Here is a 19,486-nt window from a genome sequence, read left to right as displayed (position 1 = left end):
TCTCTAAGTCAAGATTTTTTTACGTTTTGAAAAAGGAAATAAAAATGAAACAACATTAATTCATCTAAATTGTTTACTAAACTAAGAGATCATAGTGTATTACTTAACAACATTATGAAAAAAAAATTACATAATATTACGAGTTCTCGCCAAACTCTTTGGCGGGCCGTATTTTTCAGTGCATTTTGAAGTCGCTTTAATTTTTTTTTAAGGTTTTTGGTTACTTTTGTCAGTTAATATACCCTAAACCTTCTCCTGGGTCTGACAAATACTATGCTGAAAACCGCGTCAAAATCAATCCATCCAAACGCGAGATAATTGAGTACAAACAAACATGCAGTTCAAACTGAGAACCTCAGTTTCTGAAGTCGGTTAAAATTATTTCACCGCAATGTTCCGTAACGGAAAAAGTTTGGCGAGAACTACATACAATATATGCACTAATATGTATTTACAAAAGTGCGAGGTACTTTTCGAAGAGTAGTAAAAACTCCTTGGTTCGATGTTCGTTCGTCAGTTTGTGGACTTGCACCTCTCCTTCTGGGGTTAACAGGGCCTGGGAACAGAGAAATAAGTAAGTAGGTAGATAAAGCAAGGACTAATGTCACCTATTCTTTCGTTTATGTCCAATCTTAAGGTTAAGCAACGCTTGGCGCTTTCTGTCTATGGATAGGTGACTCTCAATCATGACGAGTTTTCGTAAGACATATTAAAACCGTGAGTTCCGGCTGTCATCTGAACATCTTAAGCAGTCGTTATGGGTAGACAAGCCAGGAAGACTTACAACCAGTCCTGCCAAGGGCTAGCTATCGGGCTGCCCGGGTAACTGGGTTAAGAAAAACACATAGGCATTCTCTTCATGTGGCACATTGGTACTCAGTTGCATCCGGTTAGACTGGAAGCCAAACCCAACATACTTGGGAATAGGCTAGGCAGATGATATTAAAATCTGCCCGATATTCTCAGAATCCTGGCATAATAAATCACGATAATTTTTACACAGAACTATTCTTACTAGTAACTTACCAGTGTACTATCCCCGGCGTCACAGCACCTTGCGGCGGCCGCGTGCGCGCACTTCGCGTAGATGTCGCTGAAGGATAGCTCCCACTCGACGATGCTGTCGTCTTGTAGCGACGCGAACACACAGCACGGGTTAATGTGGGACCAGGAGAGGGATGTTACGGATAGCTGGGGAGAAAATAAAGTATATTATGAGTTGCCATTCATTTTTGTGACGCAAAGACTTCTACTTTCGCGATAAACAGGCTTTTCTAGAACTTCAATGTTTTTATTTATGACGCATACATTGTTTTTTTTTCTCAAGTAATAATTTACTGAATGTGGGACTACATTATTCCTAATAAGTAGTAAGATTTACATACTAATAAATATCGACTAAAACTATTTATCTTTTTACACTAAATACAAGTTATACACGCTATTTTGATCAATAATTATTCCACTTCCGGTTTCACCCGCTTCCCGTGGGAACTACTTAAACACACTGTTACACCGTGAACAGCTACTAAGTAATTAAATCAACTTTTAATAATAAATATTACATGTGGATTAAGCGGTGCATTTCTGGGTATAATGGCAACTTTCTTAGGTCTTCCGTCTCCAAAACCTATTGCCATGTTCGAACTGCCACCGCAAGTCATGAAACGCACCATTAACTCCTAAGGGGTATTTCAGTTATTTTTAAGAATAAAAATTTAATAATAATGACGAGTAGAATTTCAGCCACGGTGGCTATTCCTTTAAGAGATCAGTCAGCTACGCAGGACATATTATAGTGCACGCACATTTGCGCATACACAGGTGCACTCGCTATTCCTTCACTGTCATGCCCGATAGAACGGCAATCCTACACCACCGGAGAGAGATCACTAGCAGGACCGACATTAACGTGCTCTCCGATACACGAGTGTATACTTCAGTAAGTTCCGGACAACAGGCTGTTTTGGGATAGTTTCTAAAAACCCACAATGCGATTTCGGCCCTACTCGGGAAACCTGAGACTCCAATCCCGCTATGCGAGTACTCAACACAACAGTGAGAAAATAAACGATAAAAGTGGGTAGGAAATGGGGGACCCCCATTTATAGCACGGACGTTAAAAAAGACATTGACAAGTAGCAGATAACTAGATGCGCACCTTTCTCTAAGTTTTATCAGTAACATAGCAGAAATATCATTCAGGGATAAGGTATAGCCTTACATTACTGAAACATTTTCTGAATTCAGATGCCAGTTAAGTAACCTTGAAGGCTTTAAAAGTGAATATTTGATCAACTTACCCTGGAGCCTGAATCGCCATGCGCTTTAGTAGACACACTGCTGATGTATCTTCCTTTATGATCTGACTGGTATTTCTCAACATCCTTCGGCTGGATGTTCCTAAAGACAAAAGCATACGTCGATTTAATAATATATCAATCCACAGGACATAGGCTTTTTAACCTAATTGAGAAGGTTGAATTACGACGTTTCAAGTTTATATGGTGTCCACATTTCTAGAAGCAATAGGGGCAATCATCGAAAACGATACAACACTTGCTTAAGTACACAAACTTATGTGCTTTAATTTATCACACAAAAAATAATATCAGAATTACTATTACTATAATTACAATTTACAATTTAATTCAAAAATCTCTCATCTTGCTCTCTTTTTATACAAAATAATTCCTCTTTTTAGATTGAAGGTAATTCCGCGTTTGACCGATTAATGGCAACACTCACCTACAATCCAGCGTTAGTAGGACCCTGTTCTCCACCAGTGAGCACACACTGATGGTACCAGCATCAGTAGCTGCTAGGAAATATGGCAGCCTATGCGGAGACACTTCTATGCAGGTCACTGATGATGCGTCGGCTGTGAAAAAGATAAAATACTTATTGGTTTAAATTTAGCTGTGATAATGGAAAACCACGTCCTGTCTTGGAAGTCGGTTATAAATGCTGCTTTGGTAGAAAAACTTCTGTGTTAGTTTCATGTTATAGAAGAAAATAAACTGGATCTCTTTATGGAGTCGGTTAAAAATGCTGGAGCTGACTGACTAAACACAATATGCTCTTAAATTGCTGAAAGGATTTTCATGCGGTTTTGACCAATACAGAGTTATTCGGCTGATTTAGGCAATTGCTATAAACTGCTCCTCCAATGAGCCACCCATATAAGTCGATTAGTCTCAACATACGACGGACTAAAAAGATCTTGACTATTTTCCTACTATTTTTTGGTTAAACCTTGTAGAACCTAATACTCAGTCTACAACATTTACTTACTTGCAACACAAAACTTGTTCACTTTAACCGCACCAAGAATCCTCTTGCAACACAAAACCTCCCCACAGTTCTTCGCAATCAAATAATTATCGCGATCTTTCCAATTCATTACTTTCAAGCCCCCACAAACGACACCACTTTCCCAGTTTTCAGCAACATTTTTTTCCACTGACAACACTCGTTTAATTTTAGCACTGGCAGCACTTGTTGGCCTGTCACTGTCAGTGTCAAAGTCAAAACTAATGGCGAATTTTGGGCGAGAAAATTCTTTTTTAAGTATCGACTTTTCTTGTTTTTTATTTAATATTCTTCTTTTAGCTGCGTTTAAATTAAAGTTTCTTTTTATTTCATCATTTTGTGGGTCTTTTAAAGGTAGATCAATGTGGTCTAGTAAGTTTATTGATTGATTTTTCTCGAGTTTCATTTTGGACCAGTAAGCTTTACCGATGTCTGGTGGTACGGTTTTGGACTTTTGCTGTACTATCGACCATATTGTTAGGACGCCTATACTTTGTAGTGTTACCACCTGAAATTAGAAAAAAAAATACTTGTTGGTTTCAAGTCACTTCTACTTAAGTACTACATAGTTTATGTATACTAAAAAGCTTTTCTTGAAGAAATAAAAGCGCTTCTTATTTATATGCTATGGCGATCTCTAAGCTAAAGATTAACACAGTCCGTGACGTCACTGGACGACGTATTTTGTCTGTAGTTCTAAATATGGCCTCTTATACTGGCCAGGGGTGATGACGCCTGGAATACTTTACTGGTACAATATGGCGTAGGATTCATGACACCATGAGCTCTGGCCAGTTATATTTCGGAACATACACACTGTACCTACTCAGTTCTATTTCCAAAATTCAAAACTACGACCTTACCTGTCCCACAATCCTACGTCCCCCCTCTTGTGTAAGTAGCGCATGAGCGTCACCAGCCAGCTCCAAGCCAACGACACGGCCTGTGACGTCACTACCGCACACGAAGTTTATTCACAGTTCTATTTTCAAACTCAAAACTATGACCTTACCTGTCCTATAATCCTGCGTCCTGCGTCTGTCGCTACTTTTTATGCTAGAAGAAGTTTCCCCAGGAAGCCACTTGAAAACGCTGGTGAAAGCTACCTACATAGACTTCAATAAATAAAATCTTACCTGTCCCACAATCCTACGTCCGCCCTCCTGTGTGAGTAGCGCATGTGCGTCACCAGCCAGCTCCAAGCCGACGACACGGCCTGTGACGTCACTACCGCACATATTGTACGCGCTGTTTGTGAACGCGCATGATTGTAGGGCGCAGGGTATGCTGTGCTGAAAATAACATTCAAACTTTCAAATAGATTCAAACTTTGAAGATTGACATGGGTAGCATTAAAAATGAATCCATGTCAATCTTAAAAAAAAAAAAAAACGTCCTACTTATTAAATAAATGTTATTATTCCATCTCTGAATTTGTAAGAGATAAAATAGACATGACATAACATCCAATTTGAATATTGTAAGTAACCTAATGTATTAATGTAATTTATAACTTGTTGTAATTAATCAATGTTTCTATTTTTGCATGCCTAAGTTAAGGTAGAATATACAAGGATCTCCAATTGCATTTTTGTAACATCTGTATTTATATTATTGTACCTACATTCCGTTGCAAATAAACTATTATTCTATACTATAAAATTTTTGGAAAGTCGGTAAAAAATCAGGATAGTTATTTAAAGACTAGCTGTTGCCCGCGACTTCGTCTGCGTGAGCAATATAGAATTTCCAATTTCGTTTATTTAATCATTCATTGCTCAACCCCCATAGGTGATAGCGTGATAATATATAGCCTATGTGTTGAACTGGCCCCCAGGTAATAGACATGCAAAATTTGATTTAAATCCATGCAGTACTTTTTGAGTTTATCCGGGACAAACATACAGACAAACAGACATACAGACAAAAATTCTAAAAACTACATATTTGGGTTCAGTATCGATTATGGATCACCCCCCAAGTATTCTTTTAAAAAAAATATTCAATGTACAGTTTTGACTTTCCTATCATTTTATTATATGTATAGATAAAGGATAACCGATTTATTAGGAGACCATGGTATATGGGAAGAAATATAAATTAAGTTCACAGATCTCAAGGCAGACAAAGGATTGCTACAAGAGCATTTCAAAAGCCATTTGACTCCTTGCAAATTTATTCATATAGAGGTAGATCTTGTCGAGAAGATTTGTTTGTAAAGAATTTAAACTAACACAATTTACATTATGATCATAATATATATGAACTTCAGAAATGCAAAGTTATTTGGCACGAACTTTTTAGTAACCTACCTCATCAAAACCAACGTTAATATTCCTTTTATTCCACTCCCGGTGTCTTTCGAAATCTGTGAGGCCTTCTTCATTTATTTCTTCTACCTTGGTAGATTTCTCGTCACTGGCAACATCGTCACGCCATGTTGGTTCTTCTGAGAGATCCCATAGGTGTATTGATCTGAAATTAAAGTAACAAAATGATTATTTACTTATCAAATTATTATTTTTTGGTAGAAAATAAATAATGTATTTACCCATCCTCCAAAGCAGCGACGAAATATCCATCTGTACTACCTTTTAATCTTCCTAGAGCTACATTATCTATGGCTGTTAGTAGTTTTATGGGTTCTCGTATGGCAACACTAATATCCCATAGACAAATAACACACTTCTTCAGCTGCGCATTCTGACCTTTTTTGTGAACCGTCATTATTAAATTGGATTTCGTTTCAGAAAAATACATTTGAGATATTTTTGTGTTATTCAAAAATGATAGTTTTTCTGTTTTTATAAGCTTAGGAGAAATAGAAACATACCCTTTACTAAAAGGGTATTTCGAAATATTTAATTCGGATAATTCAGTGTTGCCACTATTACTGTTCAAAACGTTACTTATCCTACTTTCGATTTTCTTCAAAAACTTTCCGAGTCTATGAGTATTGTAATCTTTATTCTTTAATTTCGACTTATATGTTTCATATGGCAACATTTCATTGGGCCCGACGCCATCTTTCTGTTCAAAATATATTCTTAACGGATCTGTATTATAACTTGCATCTACATTAATCGCATTATTTATCTCGACATCGACATTTTGAGTCGTCAAAAATGTGAATTTAGTTAAATAATCTTCCATATTTTTGCTATATTTTCGAGTTTCGACTTTTTGCTTTATGCAAATATCATGTTTTGTGAATTCCACTGGATGTTGGGTCCACTTATGTTCACATTCAACCTCATCTGTTTGAACCTCTTCTGAGATTCCATCTTCAAACGTCTGAACAGCGACTTGGGTATAGTTCGATCGTCCAAATGTTGCCATATAAAGGTCGTACGAAATAGGTTTCATTTCGAACAAAGTGTATGACATTTCATGTAGAGTTATTATGCTAAGGAGATCTTTGGCTCGTTGTCTTAATCTGTCCCCTATCCTTTTCTTTCGGCGTGTTTCTTTTGATTTTGTAAAATCGATGAAAAGTGGTCTGAAAGTAAATAAAAGTTACATTTCATTAGTACCTGCTTGACTATCGTGAAGGCCCCTTAGCCAAGATCGGAGCAGGAACGTTATTTAATAAGAACTTTAATTTGAAGAGACTATAACAAATCCGCTTCTTAATTTGGTAATCTAGCTAGCAGCCCACACATTGAGAACAAGTCCTTTTTGTTAATAATGGTATAGTCACATCTCCCTTCTCCTACTATGGGCGGAGCACGAAAGTGTTAAATATACCCTAACCTATGACCACAAGTCCATTGCATCGTCGTTTTAGCGCACAGACGTCTACAACTTGACAAAAGCTTTCCCCAAGGTTCGCCAGTTAGTTCGATCTTCAACAATCCGCATCCATTGCTTCCCGGCTTTTGATCAGATCGTCCGTCCATCTAGAAACTCGAATCTCGGGAAATCTTACCCCAATTTGACCTTACGACCCCCTTACCTGTCAAGCACATCAGTATGAACAGTCCTGATGCTGGACACAGCGCTCGAGCTGCTCATCTCTTGGAAACCCTCGTCGGTCAAGGAACTAGGCTTCTCTCCGACTTCTGCTGTCTCCAGGATAAAGTCTAAGACTGCTGGCTTCGATTTGTTTGCTGAACGGTCTCGGAGATCGAAGCTACCTGCAATATTGTAACAGTTTCTCGAGTTACTGATAAAGTCTCTGATAGCCTCAGGTCTTATCATAGAGATAACTTTTGGTTTCACAGGTCTAGGAAAGCACTATCTGTTAGAAATTATAAGCAGCCTTCATCTAGATTCTAGCAGATAGCATTAACTGTCAGATAACTAACTGACATTTTATCAAAAACCAGTTAAAATGGTCCCTAGTGTTGTTTTTTTTTTTATAAAGATTAATTGCTATAGAAAAAATATTATGTACGTGGCCGCTCGTTCGGTCATCTTAGGAAGTCGTTTAAAAGTCATTTTCCCGAACGAATATCAATGTATACTGTTTTTCTTACCAAATCTTGTGATATTCAAAAGGCTGTCTTATTCTTATCCTCACCTGAATCCAACATATTTTCATCATCCTTCACTTCCTTTGATGTCTCAACGGCTTCGCTTTCACTATCATCATCATCATCATCATCATCATCATCATCTTCCGCTTGTTCATTTCTCTCATCACTGGCATTTTGTTCACTATGTGTGGAACTGTGATAAGAGTCAAAATCTGACTCGTAGCTCTCGAAATCGTCTTCGTAACTCATGTCTTCATCACTTGAAAGCTTGTTTGGTGGTGTCTGAAGAGAAGGTACAAATTATGAAGAGTGTGTACAAATTTATAAATACTCGTAGATAAGTAATAGTCTCAGACGTGAAAGTCGCAATGGGTATCGACCGTCTTATGATGAGTTGGGTGGATCCAGGCTGACATTGAACATATTTGGCAACCCTTGCTGGTACCCAGAAGCCAGAAGGTCTGACTAGTCCTACCGAAGGATGCTAGGTAAATGGGTTAAGAAGGTCAGATAGGCAGTCGCTCCATGTAAAAGACTGGAAGCCGTCACCTCATCACACATACCGTCACACATAGGAAGTGGTGAAGGGTTTTGGGGGCTGTCTTTTGTAAATTTATTTTTTTTGACGTTCGAAAAGTGCTATTTTGCAGCCAAGTTTGAATAAATGACTTTTGATTTATTTTTTTTGATTTTTTGACCAACATAGTTAGAAAAAGGCTAACTATGTTGGTGACGTAAGACGAATAAGCGTATTTTTGTAGTGTACTAATAAATACAAAGAAGACTGAATAAAAACAAATTCCTTACCTTTTTACTGTGACTAGGTTTTTCATCATCCAAGTCAATGTAAAACGCTTTAGGCTTTGCGCTTAACTTATGTGCCAGATTGAGCATCTCAGAATTATTGGCCGCGTTAGAATTCAACATTTTAACTTCACTTTCATCTAAAGTCCTCGTTTTCGTTCGTTGTCTTTCACCTGAACCTTTTGTAGTATCTTTATCTTTCCTTTCTCTGGGTACTTCTTTTTCTTTTATAAAACTCCGTTCCCTCTCTTTTCTACCTTTGTCCATAATAAAACTACCTTCTTTTTCCTTTCTACTTTTAGGAGTATCTTTGATAAAACTACCTTCTTTTTCCTTTCTGCTTTTCGGAGTATCTTTTATAAAACTCCTTTCTTTTTCCTTCCTATCTTTGGGAACGTCTTTGATGAAACTCCTCTCCCTCTCCTTCTTATCTTTGGACAAATCTTTCACAAAACTGCCTTCACTTCTCAAATCCATATTCAATTTTCGTTTCACAATTGGCGAATTGACTGCGACTCCAAAATCTTTACTTCTTGGTGTCGAATATCTGGATGACGTGGTTTTAGGCGTGGCCATCTTGGATTCGCTTCGAGCACTTTGGGTAGTAGAAGAAGGTGAAGATTTTAGTAAATCCTTCATTGGGGATACATTGCTGGCCGTATATGAACCAGTAGACTTTCTAGGTGTTTTCGCAGTCTGTGTAACACTTTTTTTCTTTTGCCCATAAATGTCGGCGGTAGTGGATTTCTGAACAAAGTTCCTTGGTGTTGAAATGGTGTAAGAAGTCTTTTTAAGTTTATCATCTTGAGGTACTTTTGTAGCGTCGTCTTTTGTTACCTTTTCTCTTTTTACTTTTGACTCGCTAGGTTTCTTTACTGTAGTCTGCATTTTTACTTAGCTAGAATTTTAAAGATCGGAGTTATTACATATAGTGTTAAACATATTTTAGATACGTGCTTTAAAAAATGGAAACACGTTAAGAATTTTTGGATCCGAGAAGTAGTTGCGGGTGAAAAATCGCGGAGAACCCCTAGTATGTATGAGTATAAAAAAGGAAAATTCGTAACACTGAAAAAGTTAAAAACAACTAGGTACTTAAGTACTTATGCCCATTTTCACCAACAAATACCTAAATTTAGGGATCCCCTAAAAGCATTTACGGAACACTTAATAAGAATTTCGTTTTCACCAAAGTTTAGGTGTCCCTTATCCATAGTTATTTATGTCAAAATTGGGAGAGCCCTTATTCTAAGTGGCACTTAGATTAAGAGATTGTTGGTGAAAACGGGCATTAGAGTATTAGGGTAGGGATTAACTAATTATATAGGGTAAACAAAAGTCGTAGGCGGATGATGACAGACTACGGTACGTCAAAAAGTCATTATTCATAAACCTAGTGCGTAGGTACCTAGACCATTACGATGTGATGTACACGATAGTTATCTAAATCTATACCTATCTATACTAATATAATAAAAAGGGGACACATTTATATGTTTGTACCCTAAAGGCTCCGAAAGTACTGAAACGATTTGAAAAAATATTTCACTGTTGGGGCGCTACACTCTTCCCGAGTAACATAGGCTACATTTTATCACGGTATGGGCAGTAGTTCCCGTGGGAAAACGGCTAGTAGCTATGTAATCATAAAGCTGAAAATTCTGTTTGTTTAACTTAGCTATTCGACTTTTGCATTTTCTAACAGATCTGTCTTGAGGCTTTGCTTGTCCAAAATTGGTTAGAGGTTTTCTGAAATGGACTGGCGAGCTATAAAAATATACGTAGCGCAAGAAGCATAGGGCGTCAAATGGCGTTCACAAATTCAATTTACTTGACGCCGAATATACATAGGTACAATTAATTACTTAAGTACTATTGATCAATAAGAAAACATTTCCATTAGATTACAAAGCTCACCTTCCTTCTTCCTTATTCATTAAGAACCAAATTCTTCCGTCTTAGTAATAATCATGTTAAAAATGTTTTAACTTAGCTTAAAAAATATCGTCAAAGAACTTTGTTTTTTTTTCCGACTTTTAAAGGAGGAGGAATTCAAAAATTCATCTTTCAGTAGTAATTAGCCTCCGCCAGCCGTTTTACCCGCGTTGCATGGGAACTACTCCCACTAGAGTACCCCTATAAACGGGCTATTTAGGACATGTTTTTCAAATCGGTTGAAATTTAATTTCGAGCAAATTGAGGTCAATCTAATCTCAATTTAGTCCAAAACCCAAATACTTGCCTATGTAATATTTTTACTAACACATCAGTAAGTCAATATCGTACTATATAGGTACTTACTACCCAAAGAAAAGCATTAAAAACTGACCTAAATAAGCCTTATGAGTAAGTCACAGAGAATCGATGACAGTGCGAAACTTTCACGTGGTGGAACGCAAAACATTATGAATAAATAATTTCAACCAATTATTTCTTACCTTGACATAATTTCAAATTCCAGAAAATTCTCACGGGCTTCACCAAAAATCTCCATAGAAAAATATGAATTTATTTACAACTGTGACTTGAAAGTGAATTATATAAAATTAATTGAATTTCTTAAGCATTTTTATAACACCGTCACTCGCTTAGTCTTGTACACAAATGGCGTTGCTATGGAAACGGTTATTTCAAACATTGATATGGTTTGCGGATTAACGAGAATATCAGTGACGTTTAAACAGAATATTATTTGTTGAAATTAAAAACTGGCAACTCAGAAGCGCGGGAGTTTTTTTTTTTTAAACTTCATTATTTTGTTTTTCTTAGATCTTCGTTAATTTTTATGTAATTAGCGGGTCACCTTGCTGATTATTTTAGCCCGCAAAGTAAATACTATTGGAGTGAATAATAAGTTTCTGGGCAACAGTTATGTTATGGTTGAAAAACATAAGTGAATGTTCCTACTTACATTTAATAAATTCAGGACCTCAGGGGCCCGATTCTCCTAAGTTAATAATGTCAAAATTGAATAGAAAACGAATCGCAATATGATCGCAATGGCAGTTTTAACCATATCGGGCATTCTGCTACTAATAAAAGACCAATCGTATTCGATTGACATTTGATTGGTGTGCGATTGGTCTGCTATTTTGGTGATTTTGGTCTATACGGTAGTTTGCTGTACAATCATTTTGCAATCGTAAGTCATTTACAGACAAAACGATTCATTATTGAATGACAGAAAAGGATAAAAACGTTTATTTCAAAGAAAAAATAGCGGAATGCCACATACGCTTCAATCGTAATCGAGTCGGGATTGGATCTCAGTCGAATCGAGTCGAACGTGAATCGTATGGCGCTAAGTAAAATTAGGAGAATCGGGCCCCTGGTAGGTAAGTAAGGACTAATGAAGTACACAGCTTAGTAGATAAGGTAGTAAATAAGGGAGAATATACGAAGTGTAAGTGCCTACGTATACATGTATTAAGAGCAAATAGGGAAAGTACATAAGGAAGTCATTCATTAATTCGATAAGAAAATCGCATCTGAGGTTATTCTGAATATTACACACACACTGTCACTTATTTCAGCTATTAGCAAACAAATTAATTTAATTGAAAGCAGTTTGTACCGCCGCGCTATCAGTTCTAACGCCTACTCGAAAACACATTACCAAATTGACAGTTGACCTACCTACTTACTTCAATTAACAAAAAAGTAGGCGCTTAATAATATCCGGTTTGTATTACCTCGGTCTTGGTTTTTGCCAAACTTGATGTCAATTAACAACTTTAAATTATACTTAATATGTTTATTATGAACCTATTTCTTTCATAAAGTTTCATTAATCTGATTATTTTGTTTGATCACATTTTACCTGATTTTGAATGATTTCAGGTCGTCCAGACTTTCACGGGTAAAAGAAAACGTTGCGAGAAACTGCACACACATGTTTGGGACAAGAAAAAAAAATAGATGTGAAATTAACTTGAAAAAAAAATCTTGGACTAGCAATGGAACAATGCTCGCACATAGGCAGTAGTTACCTATAGAGGATTAGACAGATTAATTAAGTAGCTACTGTAATCCGTTTAACGCTGTTCCTAATATTCTATCTATCTATCAATTTCCTTATTACCAATAACATTTAGACAATAGCCCCATACAAGTAATACAAGTAATGACAAATTTCAATCTCTAGTAGGTACTTTATTTACGTCATAATCCATACCAACTACATACGCCAACAATATAGGTGCGCCTCCCGCCAACAGAAATACATAAAAAACTAAAGTAGGTGAAGGTCAGCTTTCAACTGCCATTCAACGTAGATTATTCTGAAAGCAAAGATGTCTACCGGTCTGAGTCTAAAAATAGTATGCCTACTGATTGAATTTGAGGAATTCATTGTAATTTGTGCAATAGGGAAAATAGTACTCAAATATTATTCTCCCTACATTCAAAATTACACCTATCAACCTTTTTTGTGTTGGGTATTGAAAATAATGTCTATTAGTAATATTGGATGCATTGGTAGAAGTCTTTGCATGTACATGAAAATAATTGTGTGTGAATTAAACGTGTGACGTTTTAACACATTTTTACTACTTGAGTACATATTTATTTTGGTATTTAGCGATAATTTACAGGAAAGATGAAGTAATTTTGTCATCAGATTATGTCAAGCACAGGTTTCAGATTAGCTTAATGAATACCCATGGCTTGATATTGATCTGGTATGGATACAAGTTTTTATGTACCTACTGTCTTTGATAATTAAAAATTAAAAGTAGACCTATACATAAATACCAAAGAAACTATGGATAGATCGTGTGAAAGTTGACATCGCTAGAAATAATGTTGCTAATTTTGAATTTCTAGTTCCTAAACGGGGTTTACATAAATAAAATATATATCCTTTTTATGTTATTACATATATTTGAATGCTTTTACACATTTAAAAAGTCGAATACTGTAAATTTACCACTTAGGCGTGCCCAAAATATCTAAGATATATTCTTCTTTAAATTAAAACAAAAATAAATAAAACGATGCTTTTATGTCTTCACATTTAGGTAACAGTGTACTTCTCGACAATTATTACTTAGACACGATAAATAATACATATACAGAATACGAGGCGAACTTCAATAAATAACAGAAAATTAACGGAGCTGTCAACGCACGTGCATACACTTCGGAATCTAACACTCTACTGATTGATTCTGCATATTTTACATGATTTTTAAACCCCTCTCTCCGACCTGCGAAGCTTTGTTCAGTATCTTATGGTAACTCGCTAGTTTTCTGGTCGGTTGGTTCTATACTTTTTACAAACCAGCAATGATGGTCGCTGGGTCTTCGACACCTTCCTTGATTTTCCTAAGGAACATGACAGCTTCACGACCGTCAATAAGCCTGTGGTCGTAAGTCAACGCGATGTACATCATTGGTCGGATTATGACTTGACCATTTAGCGCGATTGGTCGCTCGAAGATACCGTGCATTCCAAGAATGGCAGATTGAGGAGGGTTGATAATGGGTGTGCCCATCAAGGAACCGAATACACCACCGTTACTGATAGTGAAAGTACCACCATCCATTTCTTCAATTGTTAGCTTGCCGCCCTTGGCTTTCTCTGCTAAGCCAGCGATGGTCAGCTCAATGTCAGCATACGTCATATTTTGTACGTTCCTCACGACCGGCACGACCAGACCTTTGGGAGTCGCGACGGCAACAGAGATGTCTACGTAGTCACGGTAAATGATTTCCTGGTCTTCAATGACAGCGTTGACGACGGGCTGGTCCATCAACGCGTTGGCTGCTGCCTTTACGAACGGAGACATTAGACCGAGCTTGACACCATGTTTCTTGGTGAAGGCATCCAGATGCTTCTTCCTGAAGGCCATGATATGAGACATGTCAATCTCGTTGAAGGTCGTAAGCATGGCGTTGGTGTTCTGCGCCTCCTTCAGCCGCTGTGCGATACGCTGACGCATCCTGTTCATCTTGACGCGCTGTTCAGTGCGAGTTCCCGCCATTTCTTTACTGTAGTCAGTGGGGGGAACTTTGACAGTCGCGGTTTCGATGGATTGCGCGTGACGGATGGCCGCTACGGGGATTGAGGAGATGGGAGCTGCGCGAGGAGCTTCCGCCTTAGGTGCTGGTGGTGGTGGTGGGGGAGGCGCTGCGGCAGCTGGTGGTGGCGGTGGGGGCGGGGCAGCAGCTGCCGGGGGCGGTGGAGGAGGAGCCTCAGCCTTAGGAGGTTCAGGCGCAGGTGGGGCAGCCGCTTTCGGGGGCGGGGCGCCTTCAGTCAACTCCAGCCTGAACAGCTTCTGTCCAGCCTTCACAGTATCACCGTTCTTCACGTAGAACTCCTTGATGATACCGTTTCCTGGCGCCATGACGGGTAAGGCGGTCTTGTCCGTCTCGATTTCCATGACGACCTCATCCATGGCGACGGCATCGCCGACCTTCTTTTCGATCTTCGCGTCTCCTTCAGAGACGGAGTCGGGGAAGCTTGGAGTCATGACATCCTGTTCAGCAAAGAGTTGGTTGGTGAAATGGATGGTCGCGATTTGGTTTTGTGCTGCGCTAAGGACGCGTGGCTGGGTGGTCCGGGCCGCGGCCTGGCTCAGGGCTCCGAAGACCTTGGGAGCCTCTGTCGACTTGAACCGGAGGGTTTGCCCCTGCCTCCGGTAGAGGGTCTGCAGATGCTTGGAGCAGCGTCGAAGCATCGTGAGTATTTTTGATGAGATTTTTTTTACCCTGGAATTGAGATTTTCTTGAATTACTATTTAGTTTTTTGACTTTATGAATTTTTAAATAGTGTGGCTCTATTATGGTGATTAATGTGATGTGCTAAAAAGAGTGTACAGAAACAACATATAGATATTCGCGACATATGCTCGACTGAAAAATATAGAGACCATTTAAAAAACCTTTCTTAAATCAGAAGTTAAATTACCTACTTCCACATTTTATATGCAAAGGAGTACACAATTTGAATAAATGAAACTTGCAGAGAGAAAACGTCCCATTACAACAATACAAAAATTAGCCTTTAGAAAAATTATACTATTCAGTTTTAAACAATAAGTAAATAATGGAAATCTGTACATTTGCGTAATGACTATGAGATAAAGCATGTAAATAGCATTGAAGATAACTGTTACATACATGTATTATTTATGAACGAACTTGACTATTTATGAGTTACATAGCGGTATTCATAAGTCCTAATTATGGATGACGCCAAATTTTATGGCGGCTCGGAACATTTAACCCTCGGAACATTTGCTCGGAACTCTGAAGTTAGTTGCAAGCCGACATTGACTTTGGCGAGAACAATGCATGCTGTTAAGAGTTAGGGTAGTATTCTTTATACTTTATACTAAGACATAATGATGTAATGTAAATAAAGTAAAATGTGTGTCTTGTTATCAGGTAGCGGATTAATAAAATAAACGTTTATCTTGGTACAAACAGTTACACTGTAAAGTCCAAAAGGAGGTCAGGTTACTGTATTATGTAAGAAAAAGAGCAGTTTATGGTTATTATCTTTTATTCGTAACTAGCCTGAACTCCGACAGCTTGTTAAAAAAAATAATTAAGGTATGCAGATTGGGAAACTCCCTTTTTCTTAGGTGGGTTAAAAAGAGAATTATTGGTTAAAATAACTATGTAAAAATACTTTTGTCTTCTGTATACAAAACATAGGTACTAAACTAGAGTGGAGTTCAATGTTTATTCCTTATCTATTTGAGAAGAGGACTTTGCCCTACAGTGGGAAGTTTGTTGTCTAGACTAGAATATTACATTACATGCTGATCTTTAAACAAAATATACAACATGGGCAGTCGCTACTAGAAATCAGAAGCCAGAAAGCCTGACAACCAGTTTTACCACTGGGTATTGAGTTACCCTGGTAACTGGTTTTCCTGGGCAACTGGGTTGAGGAGGTCAGCTAGGTAGTTGCTCCTTGTAAAACACCAGTACTCATCTGCATCTAGTTAGGCTGAAAACCCAGCCCAAAAAGGTAAAGGCTAGGCTGATGATACTAACTTGGTGTTTCACCTGTGTCACTAAGGTAACTTTTAGTCATTATTGTAAAGAATCAAAGTTATGAATCTGAAGAGCAATAAAGTCCTGACAAAAAACTGAGTAGTTTTATGACTAGCGTTTATAATTGACCACTTCATTGATATGAATAATTGCATACTAGATAACTATAATTATCTTATACAAGTGGGTACTTCAGATACTGAACTATGTGAAATATTGACTATTCTTTTATGTAAATGTGGGAAAACTGCTAGTTAGATATATTTTTTGTAAAGCTCTCCATCACAAAAAAAAAAAAAAACAAATTGATGCTGGACATTTTTTTTTAAGAAATGCAGGCTCTAAAATAGCAATGAAACTAAGAAATACAATACAAGTAGGTAGGTATACATTATGTAGTATCTAATTTTAGTTCAATAAAGAAGTTTCAATTGATGCAAACTTTTTATGAGGTGACATGGCGACACCATTTGAGTTATTCTGCCAATTATTACATTGAAAGTGTGTGTTTGGAGGCCATAGAGAGGAGATAGCAGCCTCTTTAATTTATACAAGGTTCTTATTAGAAATACTTAACATAATCTAAGACACCAGATTCTTATTAGGAATACTTAACAAAATCTACTATCAGGACATTAGATAAACCATAATGAAGAATAGCATAGAACAGTGGGCTACTGATTGGCTCATTGGGGGAGCACTGCATTTAGCAGTAGGCAGAGAGAATGAGCAACAATACTAGCAGATAAGAATAAATTATAAAAAAGTAAAAAAAACTATGACAGTTCAGTAACCAAGTGGTAATCTTATCAGGGAATGAGTAAACAAGAATCACACGCAACTGATAAAGATATGTATTCATAATCTGATCAGAATTAATCATGACATAGTGCAGAGATTTCTATGAATTAATAATTAGGTGTATTTGAAAAAAAATAAGATTGTTAATTAATGTGATTTAAATGAAATGTTTATAGGTGTAGTGTACATGACGATTACATGTTCATTTGCCTGTCTAGCAAAAGGGTTATTGAAATATGTTGGCCAAAAAATTGATTTGGCTCAACTTTCTATCAGAACACTAAATTGAAAAGGTTGTATATGTTTGCATTAGGTATGTCACCTCATTTAATGCAATGAGAATTTAAAAAAAGAAGAATTTGAACATGGAACAGCAGTCGCGTGACATTTCATGGTGTCTGACAGAAAGTCGTGCAAGAGATTATCTGATAAAGTATAACAAAAAATTACAAAAACAACCATCTAAATTGCCGAATTCATTAACAAGGACGCATTATAGATAAAGTGATTAATTGGTTAGTGTGTTACAGCTGGACACGGCCGGCATACACCTACACGATGCATTTCAAGGTTAACTTTAGAAGCACGAGCTACTAGATGCACAAATATTAGTAAAATCGTACCCCTTACCTTCTGGTGGAGGTAAACAACCGCTATCAGGTATTTACAACGTTATTTTACGGACATAAAATGTTACATAAGCTTAGATCTCATGACAGTTTTTAACCACGACCAGTGTTAGATATTCGAGTTTGTTTAGCTATTTACAAGCGTTATTCAATGCATAGCGCGTTCTCACTGATGTTACTACGTACTGAACTGATACTTCACTTATATTTTGACGCTGCTTTTCGAGAATTTCAGAGTTTAGATGTGGCCCGTGGACCTACATTTATCTCGGTTCGATTGGTCTTTCGCATCCAATTCAAGTTGGTGGCACCTGTCAAAACCCCAAATCACATTATCGAATTTTTTGCAGTCCTACGAGATAGCTATATTACTTTCCACACAAGCGTAAGTAGTGTAGCAACAGTAACATGCTCAAAGTCATTGTTATAGATTTGGAACGCGACGAAAAAAGCTAGAGGCAACGTTTAGAAACTGCTCCGTGAATAGGTGGCGATATTGATTTTCCTGATTTTGCGGGTCTTGCAATCAAGATGAGTGCAATAATATTCAGGATTTGTACCAAAATGTATTTATTCGTAATACACTGGGTGAGTTTAAAAGTAAGGAATTTTATGGGTGTTCCTGCAGCTGTAGTGGAAAATTCTACTTTAATTCACAATACTGTCTAGTTTAATTTAATGTTAGAATTTTAGAATTTGAAGAACAAACTAAACGTATTTTGCATGTGATTTATTATTCATTCTGCGTATATTTGGTTGTAAGAAATTAGTTTCCTCTATTGTTAATTTTAAAATAAAATAATGTTATGTTATGAATAAAAATAATTGTTTCATTTTTTGGTATCACCGGTAGATCAACAAATGTGATTTTTTTAACACTAAGCTATAATATTCACATTTATGAAACAAAAACTAACATTATAGCTAGGGCTGCCATCTCGAATTTCGGCAAACCCGGACATTTTGCGTAAATCGCTTTTTAACCCGAGTCCGAAAATATGTAAAAAAACAAGACCTAATTTTTTTTTTTTTAATACACTATATCTAAAAGGCGTCAAAAAATTCATCCCCATCGCTGTCAACTGGGAGCGTACCCCAAGAGGCTGGCAGCATTACCTCGTTGGATGGCCATGCTGATCCTTTGTCCGAGGTAATAGCCAGCCTTTTGGTCACGAGAAGCGTCAACCAGCCGCCTAGACAGATCTTTAAATAGGGTGTGCGCATTCGGACCCCACGACCCGAGGGTTTCAACCCCAAACGGTTCGAAAATATAGTTGCCGACAAGGCCACTATATTTCCGCCGCTTGAGGTTCTCCGCGGCCGCACGCAGCAGCAGCAGCAGCACAGCACGCAGAACTTGGAAGATGGGATGGCGCAAGAGTATCGACGCAGGTTGCGTCCCATACTAAAGGCCTACCCATCTTCCAAGGGAATAAAGACATGCCGTCTGGTCTC

The 19,486-nt window shown here is 37.5% G+C and overlaps 2 protein-coding genes across 4 annotated transcripts; both read right to left on the bottom strand.

Annotated features, from left to right (window-relative positions):
* Positions 1-59: 59 nt before the first annotated feature.
* On the bottom strand, positions 60-9,560 carry LOC124643965. The gene is made up of 11 exons (XM_047183098.1): positions 8,598-9,560; positions 7,835-8,072; positions 7,268-7,448; positions 5,864-6,811; positions 5,625-5,787; positions 4,449-4,604; positions 3,295-3,820; positions 2,749-2,881; positions 2,304-2,403; positions 1,027-1,191; positions 60-556 (listed from the first exon to the last, which is right to left on the bottom strand). Exons 1-11 carry the CDS (start codon positions 9,480-9,482, stop codon positions 452-454), a joined length of 3,600 nt encoding a protein of 1,199 aa, XP_047039054.1. The 5' UTR covers positions 9,483-9,560; the 3' UTR covers positions 60-451.
* A 3,895-nt stretch (positions 9,561-13,455) lies between these two features.
* Positions 13,456-18,382, bottom strand: LOC124644083 (dihydrolipoyllysine-residue succinyltransferase component of 2-oxoglutarate dehydrogenase complex, mitochondrial-like). 3 transcript variants are annotated; one of them, XM_047183292.1, is made up of 2 exons: positions 18,234-18,382; positions 13,456-15,305 (listed from the first exon to the last, which is right to left on the bottom strand). In XM_047183292.1, exon 2 carries the CDS (start codon positions 15,272-15,274, stop codon positions 13,868-13,870), a length of 1,407 nt encoding a protein of 468 aa, XP_047039248.1. In that variant the 5' UTR covers positions 15,275-15,305; positions 18,234-18,382; the 3' UTR covers positions 13,456-13,867. The 3 variants fall into 3 exon arrangements, with proteins under 3 accessions (XP_047039248.1, XP_047039249.1, XP_047039247.1); XM_047183293.1 differs by having other exon boundaries at positions 18,218-18,353; XM_047183291.1 differs by having other exon boundaries at positions 18,033-18,348.
* Positions 18,383-19,486: the final 1,104 nt, after the last annotated feature.

The sequence above is a fragment of the Helicoverpa zea genome, chromosome 29, assembly GCF_022581195.2.
Source record: "Helicoverpa zea isolate HzStark_Cry1AcR chromosome 29, ilHelZeax1.1, whole genome shotgun sequence".
NCBI lineage: Eukaryota > Metazoa > Arthropoda > Insecta > Lepidoptera > Noctuidae > Helicoverpa > Helicoverpa zea.
Note: the sequence above shows the minus strand (reverse complement) of the source record. Positions and strands in the feature narration are given on the sequence as shown.